General features: G+C 39.1%; 4 protein-coding genes across 4 annotated transcripts; all 4 read right to left on the minus strand.

Moving 5' to 3' along the window:
* Positions 1–46: 46 nt before the first annotated feature.
* On the minus strand, positions 47–3,289 carry prodh2 (proline dehydrogenase 2). Its single transcript, XM_020924166.2, has 10 exons — positions 2,983–3,289; positions 2,265–2,455; positions 1,849–1,975; positions 1,572–1,643; positions 1,423–1,503; positions 1,207–1,350; positions 956–1,122; positions 780–890; positions 434–522; positions 47–360 (listed from the first exon to the last, which is right to left on the minus strand). Exons 1-10 carry the CDS (start codon positions 3,211–3,213, stop codon positions 182–184), a joined length of 1,392 nt encoding a protein of 463 aa, XP_020779825.1. The 5' UTR covers positions 3,214–3,289; the 3' UTR covers positions 47–181.
* A 746-nt stretch (positions 3,290–4,035) lies between these two features.
* On the minus strand, positions 4,036–7,159 carry tbx6 (T-box transcription factor 6). Its single transcript, XM_020924423.2, has 8 exons — positions 7,090–7,159; positions 6,785–7,007; positions 6,437–6,704; positions 6,216–6,359; positions 6,077–6,147; positions 5,932–5,990; positions 5,585–5,861; positions 4,036–5,382 (listed from the first exon to the last, which is right to left on the minus strand). Exons 1-8 carry the CDS (start codon positions 7,157–7,159, stop codon positions 4,236–4,238), a joined length of 2,259 nt encoding a protein of 752 aa, XP_020780082.2. The 3' UTR covers positions 4,036–4,235.
* Positions 7,160–9,282: 2,123 nt separating this feature from the next.
* nif3l1 (NIF3 NGG1 interacting factor 3-like 1 (S. cerevisiae)) lies at positions 9,283–12,024 on the minus strand. Its single transcript, XM_020924289.2, has 7 exons — positions 11,915–12,024; positions 11,088–11,670; positions 10,785–10,941; positions 10,436–10,559; positions 10,222–10,360; positions 10,030–10,113; positions 9,283–9,850 (listed from the first exon to the last, which is right to left on the minus strand). Exons 2-7 carry the CDS (start codon positions 11,653–11,655, stop codon positions 9,666–9,668), a joined length of 1,257 nt encoding a protein of 418 aa, XP_020779948.1. The 5' UTR covers positions 11,656–11,670; positions 11,915–12,024; the 3' UTR covers positions 9,283–9,665.
* Positions 12,025–14,387: 2,363 nt separating this feature from the next.
* On the minus strand, positions 14,388–16,200 carry cabp5a (calcium binding protein 5a). The gene is made up of 7 exons (XM_020924343.2): positions 16,185–16,200; positions 15,779–15,828; positions 15,535–15,565; positions 15,075–15,218; positions 14,885–14,994; positions 14,559–14,706; positions 14,388–14,416 (listed from the first exon to the last, which is right to left on the minus strand). Exons 2-7 carry the CDS (start codon positions 15,824–15,826, stop codon positions 14,388–14,390), a joined length of 510 nt encoding a protein of 169 aa, XP_020780002.1. The 5' UTR covers positions 15,827–15,828; positions 16,185–16,200.
* Positions 16,201–16,381: the final 181 nt, after the last annotated feature.

Raw genomic sequence — 16,381 nt, forward strand, 5'->3', positions numbered from 1 at the left:
ATCAGCAAAAGTGGATTCAAGAGCAACATATTTAGTAGAGTATCTCATTTGAGCTTCTGCAGCCTTACAATAAAGGTACAACTACAGGCAGGAGAAAATACTGAAAATACTTTGGAGTTCAAAATATGAAGAAAGTACACCATCATTCATTCATTTTAAAAGAGTTCATAGTGTTTTTGGCTTATGCAGTGTTCAGTCTGTGTCTCAGTCTTCGGCGCAGCTCCTGCCTTAGGAGGTCTCTCTCTTTGCGGATTCCCTGCAGTACCGTGCGATTCTCCTGAGCCCTACGCACCAGGTATGGGAGGGTGTCATCCACAGAGCCGTACGGTACAGACTTGTAAATGGCATAACCCTCTTTAGCTGCAACATAAGGGGCATCATTAAGCATGCAATTACCTACCTAACTCAAATATTTTAACAGCAATGAGCTCACCCAGAGTAAGGGAGACGTGGTCGCACATGCCCAGCAACTGACCAAAACAAACTGAGCCACTGTCTTTGTCTATGCTTAGCTCTTCCATCCTGGAAGCACAAAATACATGCTATTCAAATCCTGTCATAATTAGGTCTGGCTTGTGGTTGCTTGTATCATTCCCAGACTTTAAATTGAGTTGAAATGTACATATGCTCATCCTCTGTATCCAAACATGGATAAATAAAGCAAAATCTTTCATTTCCTCTGCAAATCAGTGCATAAGCCACACTTCCAATAACTAACTTATTTTAATTGCTCCTTTTTTACCTACCAGAGGAAAAAAAATATTTTAAAGTTGACTAACCTTTGTACAGCCAGTCTGACTGACTTCTCGTTGTGTGTGGCCACAATGATTCTGTAGCGTTCAGGTTGTTGTGAGATCATCTCCAGCATGGCATTAAGTGAGTCATTATAACTGCACACACAAAAATCAGTTTGAAACGTTTTGGTGGATAAAAATATAAATTTGAAAAGTCTTACCTGTCATTCGTATTTTCCCAGGAGTTATGAATAGGGTCTTGTCTGCCCTCCTTCTGTGCAAGTTTCCGCTCTTTATCCATATAGGCTCCTCTCACAAGTTTGACCCCCAGGCAGAATCCCTCCTTTTTTGAAAGACTGATGGCTTCTTGGATCAGGGACCTGGACTCCTGGTGCAAAAACATTTTTTCACCTACTTTACTAAATTAAACCAGCTATTATTTCAAGAGTGCTTAAAAATTAACTTGCATTACCTTGAGATAACATTGGTATGTGTTCCAAATCCAGGCACCATTTTTGTTAAATTTTTTCATCATTGCTATGGTAACCAGAGAGAGGGCTGGGTTCATGTAGGTGTACTCTGCGTCAACCAAGACTCGAACTTTGTTAACACTGGCCTACAGTATAAAATTAAGTAAATGTTCTCAGAAAAAAGGCTCACATCCTTGACATATTTTGTCTTGTTTTACCTCTGCAATTTTGTTGAGTCGTCTCAGTCCACAAAGTAAATGTGCATTCTCCTTCTCATCTAAACCATGGAAACTGAATGGCTGAAATGTTTTAAGGTTAATGGGTCTATAAACTAGGAAAAATTCAAATGAATAATAGTCAAAATTACCTCTCCGTCCATGGCTCTGACCAGCTGATTAAGGTCATATGGTTGTTGTGCCAAAAGTGTCGTAAGCTTCACCTTGATATAACAAACACAAAATTGTTGATAGGATTAAGCGATTTGATGGGAATTGTAGCTCATTTTTACAGCTGCTTATCTTTGCCCCCAAAAGATAACTGAAGAAACATTCAGTCTTGGTATTTCACCCACACAAAACTTTAGTTGTAATTGGGGCATGGAAAGTGCTATTCAGATGCATAAATATTTATATTTGTTGCCTTACACACAACTCTGGACTGAGCAGAGCAGTAACTTTCAGCTGCATCATGGGGTCTTTGCTCCATGCGTTACCGTGGGACATGCGGACACACTCCAGCATAGTCTCCATGTTGTCCTCATACCTCTTCTCCCTGTCAATTCAATATTTATTACATATGTTTTGACATAACTCATGTTACTACAACTCATAATGTCCCCTGTTCTATTGACACCCTTATTGCAATGTGTCTTCGGCATTTCTCAAGCACTAATTAATAATGATATATTTTATTACTCCCCTGATGTTGGAAAGTCCTGTAGTTGAAATACTATTGTTCCCAGACACCAAGGAAAATACAGCAAAATATCCTACTTGCATAAGCTGCCAGTATTGTACGTACATTGTAAATAATAATGGTGTCTCTAATAGGAACTACCCACCCAGTGCTTTCTCCCAGATCTTCCTCAATGGGAACTGCCAGCATCGGCCTCAGTCCCAACAAACTCATCTTCTGCATGGAGTGGGATATCTCTGTCTCGTTCTCTCCAGCCACAAACTGTGCATACACTGTGGGTCGCACAAACAGGGAAAAGCCTCTCTTTCCCAGGATTCTCCGAGCAATGGACATCAACTAAATCAGCACAAAGAACCAGAGAGTCATAGGCTTTGTAACAAAGTAATAAAGTTCTTCTTGCAGCCATACAGTACAGCTTTCACTGATGTTATTATCACTGTGCTGCAGTGAAGGTAATTTTCCTGAAAATGCACAATAGGGGGATATCTTTTCCAAAAATCTAGCAACATATGGGGATGTCATGTCTACTATAGATAGCAATTTCTTTTATCAGTATATTTACATTGTTTCAAGGCATTGTTTGGAGCAGTTCAGAGATTTGATCTGTAAACTATTTTCGACTGTTTTTTATTTATTTTTTATAATTTCCATGTACAGTGAAATATTGCACTGAAATGAAATAAAACTTAACTCCACTGGCGTATTTAATATTGAAATAACCAAAAATATTTAATAGTTCAATATTCTTGGCATAATGAGGAAATAAACACAAGAGGACAAAAACTATTGATACATTCATAAATTCAATAAATAATCACATACAGTTTTTTCATTGTCACATATCATCACCACTGTTTTCTTACCGTGCCACAGTTATTGACCAGCCAAGGGAAGGAGCAGAGGCGGAAGACGCCCAGTGCACGCAGTAGCTCTCCCATGGTCTTCACCTGAAAGGCCCTGGGGTCTTCAAAGGCCAGAGTGGTAGACAGCAGCTCTGGGTTTCTGGCTGCAGTCATCGTCCTGGCTGTGGTTGTACCTACCTGCCGGAGGGGCAAGAGGAGAGGCCACGAGAGGCACACACGAGACCCCAGCATGGTGAGACCGTATTGATCTTTTGGGATTTTGTCATAAAAGTTTGACTGGAGATGCCTGGGTATTGTAATGCCACAGGTGTTGAAGTGTGGGACTACTGACCCAGGATCCAGGTCAGCCAAATCTGTCTGTCTGTTTTCTAGTTAATAAATGACTTTACATTTTGAACAAACACAGTTGAACCTTAGCATCCAGTATGTTCTTCACTTAGTGTGCCATCAATCTGTGACATGTGGTCCTTTGTGATATAACTACGCTGCCTGTTTTGCGATGTCCAGCAGACTGACCCCTAATACGCTCAACCAAAACCTGCCCCTAGCTTTACCCCATGTGTACACAGCTTACTTTTAATTCAGGTTAGTACTTGTAACATCTATCACAACTGAATCGAAATAGTAATCATCAAATGGCACAGGCTGTGATTTTTTTTTTTATGTAACAGAATGTCCTCTGCATAAAAAAATTCTGACTTATTATGAGAAAAAACATAATGGTGTGCCATCTGCTTGTTTCATGGAGATTTTAATATTTTGCATGGAATGTTTGACAGTATGGCGTTGAACGTATCTGTCTCTATGATGATGCCAGGCCAGGTTACAGGTCACATCTATGGAGAGATGACCGTGCTCAAAGTCAGAATTAATCTTTTTAGACTCATTTTGAGTATTAAAATACCCGTAATTGAATAAATGCATGTGAAACTGTGGCAGAAGTAAAACAATAACATTAGACACCAGAAAAGTTACACAGCGCACCATTAAGTATACCTTTCTATTTAAATATTTAATTATAAAAATAAAGCTTCTAATGAATACATTAAAAGCTTGAAGTTGAAACATTTTTATTTTTCAAATGGAATTAATATTTGAAAAAATAAATCACCAGATATATACAATGTGACCAAAACATCATCAGAAATGAGAGCTGCTAAAAAGTTTTAAAAAACACACTTGAATTCAAACTACAGATGGCAACACACATTTTCTAAAAAGCGCTATCAAAGACATCAGAATGCACTTGGATTTCAAAATACAGCCCTTGTGCCCATGTCCAAGTAGGACCCTTGGGTGGGACCATGCTGGTGCTGTCTGTACAGATGCCTCAGGGGGAGGGGTAGAGTTGGGTGGGGTTCCTGGGATGGTAGGAGCCTCAAAGGGTATGAGGGAAAGGAAGAATACATAGTTGGGTTTGCAGGTGCTGTGGTAAGATCCAGCTGGGGCAGGAGAGATGGGTGGTGCCGTACTATGTCTGGGCGATAAGGGGCGCCAGAGCTGAACTGAGAGATTGAACCTAGGTCAACGGGAGGGTAGGAAGAAGCGGTAGGGGGTGGGGCCGGAGTATTGACTAGGGCCTGGGGGTTGGAGGGAGCAGACACAGGCTGAAATTGTGGATGGGACAGCGAGGGTGCTGCATGCGGGAAAGAGGCTGGAGGAAACGGAGTGGTGAGAGAAGGTGCTTGTGGTTGGTGGCTCAGATTTGAAAGGTGCAAGGCTGGATGACCAGGGTGGGATGAGGTTGCAGCCATATTTGAGAATGCCAGATTTTGCATGTGTGGAGGGAAAGCAAAAGATGTAGGATTACCATAAGATGGAAGAGAACAGGACAGTGAAGGAGTGGGAAGTTGGTTTGGGAGAGACTGAATTGGGGGTGGATTTGTAGGAAGGAAATTTGGATATGTGAATTCTGGAGGGACAGGGTCATTCACAGCAGTATTAGTCATGGGCTCAGTTATTGGTTGATTGAGCAGAGAGTGAGTAGTCATTTGATCTTGCAGGCCAGAATCACACGTGGGGTTATGTACTGGGTAAGAAGGGTCAACTGGGGTGTCCGGGTTGCAGTGATAGGAGTTAGCTGGAGGACTGTCAGTGAGAGGCTGAGGGGAGGAGGAGTTTGAATGGGGTGGGGTGGGGAAGGTGAAGGTAGTCTGCTGCAGGGCCGGGGTGGTGGTAGAGGAGGGGGACAGAGTGGGAGATGAGGCCAAGATGTTGGGGTAGTTGAGGGGAGGAGCAGAGAGAGAGGACTGGGTGTTACCAGTGGGGTCTGAGGAGTCTGGGACGGAGAGAGGCGGGTATGAGGAGGCCTGGGGAGGGAGTGCTGAAGGGGGGAACTGTGATGACTGAGCAGGGGGGAAGCTGGAGGTGTAGGCTGGATCACCAAGCTGAGCTTCAGGACTGTGGAAAAAACAACAATTACTTTAAATGCACCAAAGGGTAAATTACTATTGCATTATTTACAATCATTAGTCAGAAACGCTATCCACAGCTCCTTAAACCATTGTCTATCAAATTATATTGTCACACAAACTATTAACTGAACCAATAAACAAACAATGTTGTAGTATTAATGTGTCTAACATAAAGAAATTAAACTCACTTTTCAATGAGGCCATTTGGCACATCACTTCCTCCTCTGTCCTGCATTCCATTGTTCAGGGGGATATTGACATCAGTCATAAAAGTCTGTCCCAGGTGAAGGGTCTGCTCTGGGACCAGAGTGTCTTGGTAGGGTGTCTCCTCTGACCTGTACCCACAGCGGGGGTCTGGCAGAGCAGGTAGACAGGACAGGCCCAGGATCTGCAGGCCTGAATGTTGAGTGGAAGTCATAGTGGGCTGGGGCAGAGCCTCCGTCGAATCACATGGATCACAATTCACTGTAGTAAGAAGAAATGTTATGAGAAAATGCATATTTGCCCAAAGTAGTAGTTTAGGTAGTTTATTTACCAATATCCAAAGTGTCTGTAATTTGGTCTAGTTTACGCTTCTGTCTTGCATCTCTTTGTCTGAAAAAATATATATAATCACATGTAGCTAAAATATTTTAACACAACTGAATATTTAGGAACAATAAACTATTGAGAATAATTACTTTTTGCTGTTCATGCCATCTTCTCGAAAGCCTTTTGCAAATGGGTTTGAGTTGATTTTCAGCTCTGTAATCTGAACAGGTAAATTTTCAGCTTTTGTATCATAATATTTATTAATCATAATTAAGTATTTACCCTTACCTTATTGTTTTGATAGGCTGTGACTGTGATAAATTGTGTCTCAGGGAACACAAATGTTTGCTGTCCGCCACCCCATCGCATGATATCTCTCGCTTCAACTATGTGGATTCTTGGCTGGTAGCGATGCAGAGAGTGGAGAATTATCTGTGGAAATAAGAATTATATTTCAGTAAAGGCAAGACATTTAGTTTTTTTGCTGGTAAGTTTTTATGCCCGCTTACATGTCCCTGTGAGTCCAGTGTGTTGTTTGTGAGCTTGGCATAATGGAAGGAGATGGTACGGCTTTGCCAGTGAGTCCCAGTGGCGGGCGAGTCCGGGTGGATGAATATGCGATCAGGTAGTCTGGCCTCAGCACCACCCACTGCCTGCCATCCGCCGCCTTGGAATCGAAACCTGGAGTTGTCAACAGGAACTATGTCCAAGAGCAGGATGTATCGGAGAGATGGATTTAGGCCGGAGAGTTTCAGCTTCAACCCTGGAAACATCCGTCTTTAAACAGAAAAGAGTATAAATTCAGGAGTCTAATCAAACTTTCAAAATTGTGCACAGTTAATATTAATTGTATATACCTGCCCTTCTTGGTAATGATCATTTCAGTTCCCACAGAGCTAAACTGTTTCCATAAAGAAGCATTCTCCAGCTCCATCTTGATCTCCTCTTGACCCTTGGTGAGTTGGCTGGAAGCAGAATCACTGGGTACACTTGGAGGAGGCAGTAGTCTCTGTGATAAGGTCTTGGCCACAACATCACAGGCTGAAGGGTAGAGGGGCATATGGGCAGCTGGGTCCCGATCTAGAAAAAAGGAAAAATCAAATGTTAAGTTCAAAGTGAGAGATCAGGGATCCAAAGAAATTCAAAAATCACAGAAAATCACCTCTGTAAAAGCAGTCTCCAATTCTTTGAGATCCTAGACCCAAGCTGGGGTACATATCCACGCTCAACATTTTTTCTTTGACTCCTTTTCCTCAACTTCTGCAAAAGTACATCACTTCTTCCAAAAAATCCTTGTTAAAGTAAAACCAGAGGTCAGTTCTTGCAATGTCTTCAATTGTCGTCACTTCGAATGGCCACAGTGCTGAGGGCTTCTGTTATATAGGTGTGTGTAGCTTTACACATGAAGCCAAATGGTCCCTTTTCACAGCTTCATTTGCTAAGCCTGACAATGTGTATATCTCACCCTCTACCACAGGGCATGCTTAAGCAACAAACTCTCATGATTTAATTTGGTAGGCAACAACTGCTATTAGTACAGTTTATTCTAAATATTCAATTATACAAAACATCCAGAATATTATTGTTGCAGCATTGCTTAAACTGTTAATAGGCTGTGTCATTCTGATAAAGTGTGAAAGTCTTCACTTTAAAGAACTGCATATAGAGGACATAAACATGTTTGTCCTAATTCTCAGTATAGACAGACCATGCCTCATGTGAAAGCTCAGAACCAGTATTCACTCACTTAGCTGAAGAAGCTGCACTAGTACCAATTAATGACTGGGTGCTGGAGTTTAGCATGGCATAACATAACATACTTAACTTGGCTATCATGCCCATGTTTTTGTAATTAAAAACAAATCAGCATTACATGTTTACCTCTTATCTGGGGATACAGATCTCTAAATCTTTAAACTTTATCTACCGAGACATGTTTTATATATGTGGTCTCTGTGTTCAGATCTGAGATTCAAAAATCACTTCCTAAAAGTCCTAAAAATAAATGCTAGTGTTTTGAATTGTACCTGTTATAGCTAGTGTTTACAGTGAGGACCCCCACTGAGTCCTGATGACTTGATGACATGTTTCTTCCTCTCGGCTGCCTCTGTGTTAGGCTTTGTCAGCAGGGAGCCAGGCCTCAGATGTGGGTAGAAAAGCAAAGTTTGGTCTATGCTGACAGTTTCGCCCCTACACTACACATGTCTGAGTTTACATTAGAGAGTAACTGTAAGGAATAAAACATTTAACAAAACAAACACCAACATAATATTGTATAGTGTGGGCAACTTGTAAAAACCACAGTTGAATTAAGTTCCCACCTTACATTTCTATTTTAATGGAGCTTCTATTCTATTAGCTAGGAATACTCTGCACTAAATAAAGTCAGCATGGATTGTTTGTTTCCTGCCCCCAATGTAAATCAATCTTGAGTCATTGTACATCCTTTATTGTAGTTTATCTATCAGATATCAGATATTCACCTTAATGTTACCAATTATTTGGTTAATACAGTTCATTTAGTGTCACCTTGATGGGACAAATAACTTTTTAAAATCTTATCACTTGGTGTCTCATGGCTTTGTTTGTTTTCTTGAGCTCTTTACATTATATATATTGTCAATGAGATTATCCCTCCATGTTTTGTTCTAAGTAGTCACATTCTAACCATCTAAATCGGAAGCTCGGCATTATTGCTCTGGGGATTAGCGTTACATCACTGTGTTGAAACTTAAATGCTGCAACTCTAATGTCTGCTTGTATTTGCCTCTTAAGGGTTTCCTGTCATTTAGACACTGAAAATGAGTCTTTAAAATCTACCTGCTCCCATCCTCCCATTAACAGGGACAGCTGGGGTCTTTACTAGACTAATGTATCACTGTTGTTGTTGTAGTTGTCGTTTAGCTTTCCCATTTGTGTGTATCCAGTGCATGTGACACAACAGGGATAAAAGCTGCAGAGGACAGAGGGGAAGTAGAGGTGTGAAGCCCATACTGAGAGTAAAGCCATTTTGTAGACAGGGGGTGTGTGTCTGTCCCAATGCATTTACGAACAGAGCGGTGTGTGGTAAGCAGTCAGGACAGCAGACCCTGTAACGGTCCATAATGGTGATTGGGGATTTGTTGTTTTACCATTATCACATAGAAGGGGTTGGATACTGTAAGCATTTAGTATAACACTAGCACTGGTCATTTACATGTGTGTGCCAAGTAGTTTCATCTCAGTTAATGTTTGTTTACCAAGGGCTAAAGGTCAGCTTGTGCCATTCATACCTTGCCTTTGATAGATCTGTTAAACAGTGCATCAGTTCTCCATCAATTCATTTTAATAATGTAAAATAACACAAAAACGGAAATTGTGTGAGGATGTATTTAGTTTAATTACTGATGCATACATACAGAGTAACCTTTGCTTTAATACTAATGAGTTATAATGCATAATTTCAAATCAACCTCCAAGTTTCTATTATTATTTTAATGATGTAGGACAGGATCTGTATTTTATATATAAGTATTTGTTCTATCCATTACCTTGAACTATTTTTATATACCTGGATTAATTCTAGAGGTGCCACACTGTGTCAATGCCTTTATGCCACTCAAGGTGCTTTGGATTCTTTAGATTTATAAAAAATAATCTGTGTTTTTGTGTAAACATGTCCAATGCACAATTAGGTATATAGTTCACTTATTCTATGTATTAGCAAGATGAAGTTTTATTCAGTCATTATCAGACATTTCAGACCACCTGCAGGGGGTCTTTGTCTGCCTGGGACACCAGCACAGACACTGCTTCAGGGAGACGAAGAGCCAGGCGCTCCCTGAAGACAGACAGAAACCCGCGCTCACTGTTGCTATGGTCACTCAGAATGACACTGGTTCCTTTGGCCACAGCATCCAGGACTTCATGATGGGACATTTCACCTGCAAAAAGGATGGAAACACATGCATACTGTGTGTTTAAGATTTTCTTGACAAATTCAAAATTATGCTATCGGTCAAAAGAGGTGTTCTTTTTAGAGCATTGACCCATATACAAGAAGTTAGAAGGGAAGTGAAAAGTTTGAACATTTTAAAATAGAAATATATCTTATAATCAAAACCTGTCACATAGAGATCAGCTGTCACGCCATTTAGGACTGAAGCTCCAGATCCTGCACACACAGCCACAGTGTGCACCAAAGAGTCTGTAAAAAATAGTTTACAATTTCAACTGTTAGTAATTGGATTGGATTTTACTTACATTTGTATTTGTAATGATGCTCTAGTGTCCTTCATGTCATATGGTTTCTTACCAAGTGTCCTTCCCACTCCAAGAGCTAAACGAAGATGACTCAAACTCAAATGTGTTTTCATTTTCTCCACAGCTGTTGCTATGGTTATAGGCCGGTCCAAAACGCTCATCCGTCCTTGGCCGTGCCCGGGGAGGGGGTGCTGTAACAGGTGAAAGTGGAAATGTGAATCCAGCAAGGACCTGTCAAACAAAACAATGTGTAGATTTGACTGTACCTTTTCTAACTTTGTGATGGTGAGTGACTGGCTGAGAATTGTGTGTCCTAACAGAATCTGGACAAAGTGGGGCAGAGCCGGATCAATGCACATAAAGCTGACATGGATTCCACTGTTCTCTGACCTAAAGCAGGCAATGCACACACATAATTAACTGCACAATTATTCTGATTTGGAATTTTTGCAAGGCGTAAATGTATGCTTGTTTAATATATGCATATCTTATGACTACAGTACTACACATTGATAAACTCACCTCATTGTTATTGGCTATACAGTAATGTATTTAATAAGCAATTATTGTTATGTTGTAGAGCCAATGTTTTGTTTATTTGAAATCGATTATAACCTGTTGCTTGAATGCTGGAAAGTTGCTGAACTATCACAGGTTTTGAGTTCTTCCATAACAGCATTTAGCTCCTCTTCGCTCTTCACAGTAAACTCCAGTCTGTGAGTTGGGAGGCCGCTACAGAGTGCCTGGCTGAGAACAGTCACATGACCACTACCTGAGGAAAAAACAGATACTTGATATGAGGGAAAAATACACTCACGGGACTAAAATGGAAGAGGTGAGCTCTTGGCTTAAACAATCATCAAATATGCAAATGCTGTAGCTTGTGTGACACTTTTTCCATTCACAGTGACCTCTTACCAAGACCTCCTATAAGCCAATCATTCACGCCTCCTCTGACAATGTCCCATGAAGTGTGTGGGGAGAAAATGGACATTCTTGCCTCCACAGCTCGGATGGCCAATCGCTGCTTCCAGTCGCTCTGAACTAGGCGCTTGATTGGTCGAAATAAAGGTGGGTGATATGAGATAATGAGGTCACAGCTGAGGGTTTCCGCTTCTCCCATTACAGCATCAGTAAGGTCATTTGTAAGTAGAATGCTTTTAATGGGCCGTGGCATGCTCGGTTCAACCAACAGGCCAACATTATCCCATGACTCGGCCAAAGACAAAGGGGCAAGTTGCTCCAATATCTGCACAACCTCCTTCAATTCCATCCTATTATTGCAATTAGAAAACTGAGAACTATGGCACAGTGGAATTACTGCACGTGGACAGGGCAAAGAAGGTGTTTTTTTAACTTTTGTGAAGAGAGGAGTTGTAAAAGGGTCGAATGAAACGGTAGAACGAAATGATGTTTGGTAATTCCTGAGGCGATGATCTGCACGGGTCAATGAAATAAAAGTCTGTCTTCCACATGCAGCAAACATCAGTGAATACGTGACCTGGGTGGGCAAAAAACAGGAAATATTTAGAAATTCGCACCAGAGTCATTGCATTTAATAAACAGTATATATAGCAAACAAACTATTGTTTACATTTAGAAACTTTACAACTTAGCTGTCAACACAATTTAGCAATGCTAACTTGCTAGCAAAAACAGCAATCTACGATTTCGGTTTTAATGTTACTTGTACAGTTATTGCATGCGACGACGTAGATATTTTTGCACGAAAAACAAAGTCATACCCAAACTGAATGAGCACACGTGTAGTGAGTGAACAGCTCGGTGTCAATGATTTCTATGGGTGCCTGTCTGTGGAGTTCGCTACCAGAGGTTCCTGCTCGGCTTCCGTTTCTCAAAGTGAAAGCAAAACAGCAAATGCGAGGGACTGGCCATATTGGCTCTATTATAATATACAATATACAATAATATAATATACAATATAGGAAAGCCTTATGAAAAAAATCTATATTTAAATGAGAACGAAACAATGATGCTAAAACAGTTTTATTAAAAAAACAAAAAAACAAAAAAAACAATACAGACCAAGTTGCTATCAACATAATGAAATTCCCAATGAATGACAGATAAATTCACTGAATCTTTGTATAAAACTTTGTCTTTGATCTTAAATAGGTCAATTACATTTCGAAACAGCTTTGTCTGCCTTAATAGTGTTTTGGACTGTGTAATAGCCTGTGGGCACCCCTGTGTAATAGCCTTTTTGTAATTAAAAACATGCAAATAACTAACTTTTCAATTTTATGCAAATAATAAAATATGTGATTATTAGGCCTACATAACACAGTACATATTATAAAAGACATTCAGGGTAATCCTAGAAAAAAGAGGCAAATTGGGTTTAATAATCCAAGGTTTGCAGCAGGTGGTCTATAACATGCCCGTGACCCTTTCTCAGAAGGATTAGGACTGTCCTCACATGCACACATTCAGCATATAGCTAATGTTTACCAATATAAGGGTCCTCATGCAGTACTCATTATGTGCATCACAACAAGCTGCCTGCCTGAGAGACTGGGACAGAGATTACTGTGGATTAATTCGATAAAGGTCGATGGTGGATACTAGAGGGATCAAAGACGGATCAGGTTGGGCAGTCTACATTACATCATGCTTCTTCCTTTGACCTCTGACCTTTGTCCAATGACTCAGATGTGTTTATACAACATTGCATGCAATTTGGATATAAGAAGCTATAGTCATTTTCAAGGAGAGGTGACATATGGGGTTTGATAAAGGTGGCACACAGGTCAACTTTCTGTTTATCCATTAGTCCTGTTGGCACATTTAATAACACTTTCAGTTAAGCATTTCATCTGCAAAGTGAGGTGGCCAGATGTTAACTGAGCTTCTAGGTGTGTTCCATATTTTGCCAATGAATACTGTGTATTCCATACGTCTGGTCATTTCAAGTTAGGTAAAGTTATGAAATACTTCCATTATTCCTCTATTGAGGATGATGGAAGGCTAAGCTGTGTAAATAAAGGATACATTTTTTTCTGTAGTTTTCCTTTAATAGGGATGAGGAATCCCAGTTTTTAGGCCTTGACCCACACCATTTAATTTATCTTTTAAAACATTTAAAAATGTTTTATTTGTGTGATGTATTGTATTATTTGACCTAAACACTAAACTGCTTTGAATTCAGAAATTGATTAAATACAGTGTTATAAATGTATACTTAACCATAATTTACAACTTGTATTATTAGCTCTTTCCAGGTCACAATCCCCTTTTCACGCCCTTTGAAGTTAATCCTTTCCCAACTGTTACACATCTGGCATTAAGTCAAAAAAGACTGATGATTCAACAGTGACACTTTTATCACCTTCTCTTAGTTCTAAAACCTAATATGCTGATCATTTTCTGAAATTGTAAAAGAAATTGATCACGCAAAACACATTTGAATCAAAAGTATATATATTTGTTATATTTTTCCAGGTTGTAATATGTACAGTATTCAGTAAGTCTCAATCTCTGAACAACTTTAAGCTTCCAAATAAACAAGACATTACTCGCCTTCAGTTTTCTTTTGAAATATATCATACAGTACGCTATTTACATAAATAAGTGAATAGAATAGCTTTGAAATTCTCACAGAGATTTCTTTTGCAGCATTAACTTAACAGTGTTAAGATAGACTATACCAGGGGTGGGCAAACGTTTTGGCTCGTGGGCCACAAAGGTTCTAAAATTTGATGGAAGGGAGCAGATGGAGTGTTTTAGTAAAGCACCTCATAAGAGAAAAAAATAACTTGGGATATGTAGAAAACATGTGCATGAAGTTCAATTGAAAATCATCACAAAGCATTAAAATTTGTACTATTTTAAGTTATTCAAGTTTGGCGGGTCGGATTAAAAAGATTAAAGGGCCACATTTAGCCCCCGGGCCGTAGTTTGCCCACCCCTGGACTATACTGTATCGACAATTAACAGAAAAAGTAGCTACAATAAATAACCATAATAATAATAATCCTCCTCATCATCATCATCATCATCATTATTATTATTATTATTATTATTATACATAAAGGTGACTGTCCACTTTCTCAATGTACAACCCTCCTTGCCTCTTTCTTTTGATGCCCCCCTTTTCGGTCTTGTCACCTTTTGTGATCAGCAGTGTTCTTATTATGACAGTGTCTAATGGGGCTGAATTGAAGGAGAAAATATAGCTTGTTCATTGCTCTGTGGTGCTCACTGCATCATCATCATTCTAACAAACTCTGCAAAAACAACAACAACAACAAAAAATACAACATATAAATATAAAAATACTTAACAAAAATATATACCCTAATATTTTTGTTTTATAAGTAAATTGCAGTATTACAAGCATGGAAGCATTATAACCAGGGAAAAAATTACCTTCAAAGTCCACTGTGCCGTCCCCATTGTCATCTGCCTCCTTCACTATGGCATCAATCTCTTTCCGACTCATGTGCTCACCCATTAACTTGCACATTGCCGACCGCAGCTCCTCTGTTGTAATTTCGCCATCTCCGTCCATGTCAAACTACACAACAAAATGTAATCATGAAATAAGTATAATAATAGTACATTGCATATGGCACCTTTTAATAAATACAAGTAAGAAAATTAAAAATGAGTTATCCAAGTCTAGTCAAAATCCTCAACAAAGTTAGTTTAGTGATGTCACTGTACAAACATTATATTATCCTATTAACCCTTACCTCTTTGAATGCATCTTTAAGCTCTTTCATTCCGATCATGCCAGCTGTTTCTGCCAGAAGCTTTGGGGTCATCAAATCTACAAAGTCCTCAAAGTCCACTCTTCCACCAACTGTGAAAAAATTAAATACGACAGCTTAATCTAACGTGTCTGTGTTTATGTATTTATTTATTTACTTTTAATAAGCATACGGTTCATATTTATGTTTTGGCCCAGCTCGATCAGTTCCATCTCTGTAGGCATGTAGCCCATGGTTCGCATGAGGTTGCCCAGGTCCTTACAAGTGATAAGGCCGTCCTTGTCTTTGTCAAACTCATTGAAAGCATCGCGCAGCTCTGCATTGATACAATAGAGAAAATCACCTACATTTAGGTCTGTCACAATGTCATATTTACATATTTTTACAACTTCACTTATGCTACAAGACTGTAACTACTATGGACATTGTGAGATAAAAAAAACAAACAAAAAAAACAAACCAACAACTATGAAACTGTCAATACCCCACCAGCTAAATCTCATTTAGTTTTGCTGCATGTTTTAAAAAGCAATTTCTTATATAATTTAAATTTAGTAAATAAAATGGTTATGATTAATAATAATAATTTTAAAATATTTATATTCCCAATATCCAACAATCTTGAAAGTTACCATCAATTTCATCTTCTGCCAGTGATCGTTCCTGCAATAAATAATAAATAATAATCAGTACAAAAAGAGCAAAGTTGAAAAAAAAAAAAGATTACACAACCTATATTTATTGTGTTCTCTCCCTAAGAAATCCTTTGCAAGTTAAAATCAGTTGTGACAAAGAGGATTAAAGAAAGAAATTCAGCACCTGCCCTATTTCATGCTGTTTTTAGATCATTAACTTCATAACAAATGTCATACTTACAATGTGTTTCCCTCCACGCAGGAAAATGCAAGCAGCTCCTAAACTCATTTCTAGGATGAAAAATGGAAAAAAAAAGTGTTATTTGCATTTTTATAGAAGAACATATTCCATGAATAACAATTTAATTTGGCCATTCAGTTTTATAAGTTAATGCAGCAGTTAATACCAGAAAGCAGAAAGATTTTCTGTTATTATTTCGATAGCAAAGAAATTTTAAAATTAAACTTTATAATACCTATTAAAATACATTACTTATGCAAAATTAGTTTTTTGCCCATATTTACTTTGAACTTGTTTGCAATTGAACAATTCTTTGGTGTTACAAAACTGCATTTAGTATTACTGTATTTAGTATTCATAAAACCGTATTTTGAAAGTAAATATATGTTAAATAAAACTTTCTTACTTACTTCTGGTGATTTTTGTTCACTCGTCATGCATCATCCACACCCCATGCAATGGAAGAGAATGGACAGCTCAACTTCAGATTACTTTTTATTCTGTGAGAGCTTCTTGCCTTGATCCCTGATCTGTGGTGTGGGACCCTATGTGCACAGGCCAGATGGGATGGTGAGGTTGTATGAGGAGAGGAGTGGCTGCATG

The sequence above is a fragment of the Boleophthalmus pectinirostris genome, unplaced genomic scaffold (genome assembly GCF_026225935.1).
Source record: "Boleophthalmus pectinirostris isolate CB_2022bp ecotype Guang Dong unplaced genomic scaffold, ASM2622593v1 HiC_scaffold_14, whole genome shotgun sequence".
Taxonomy (NCBI): domain Eukaryota; kingdom Metazoa; phylum Chordata; class Actinopteri; order Gobiiformes; family Gobiidae; genus Boleophthalmus; species Boleophthalmus pectinirostris.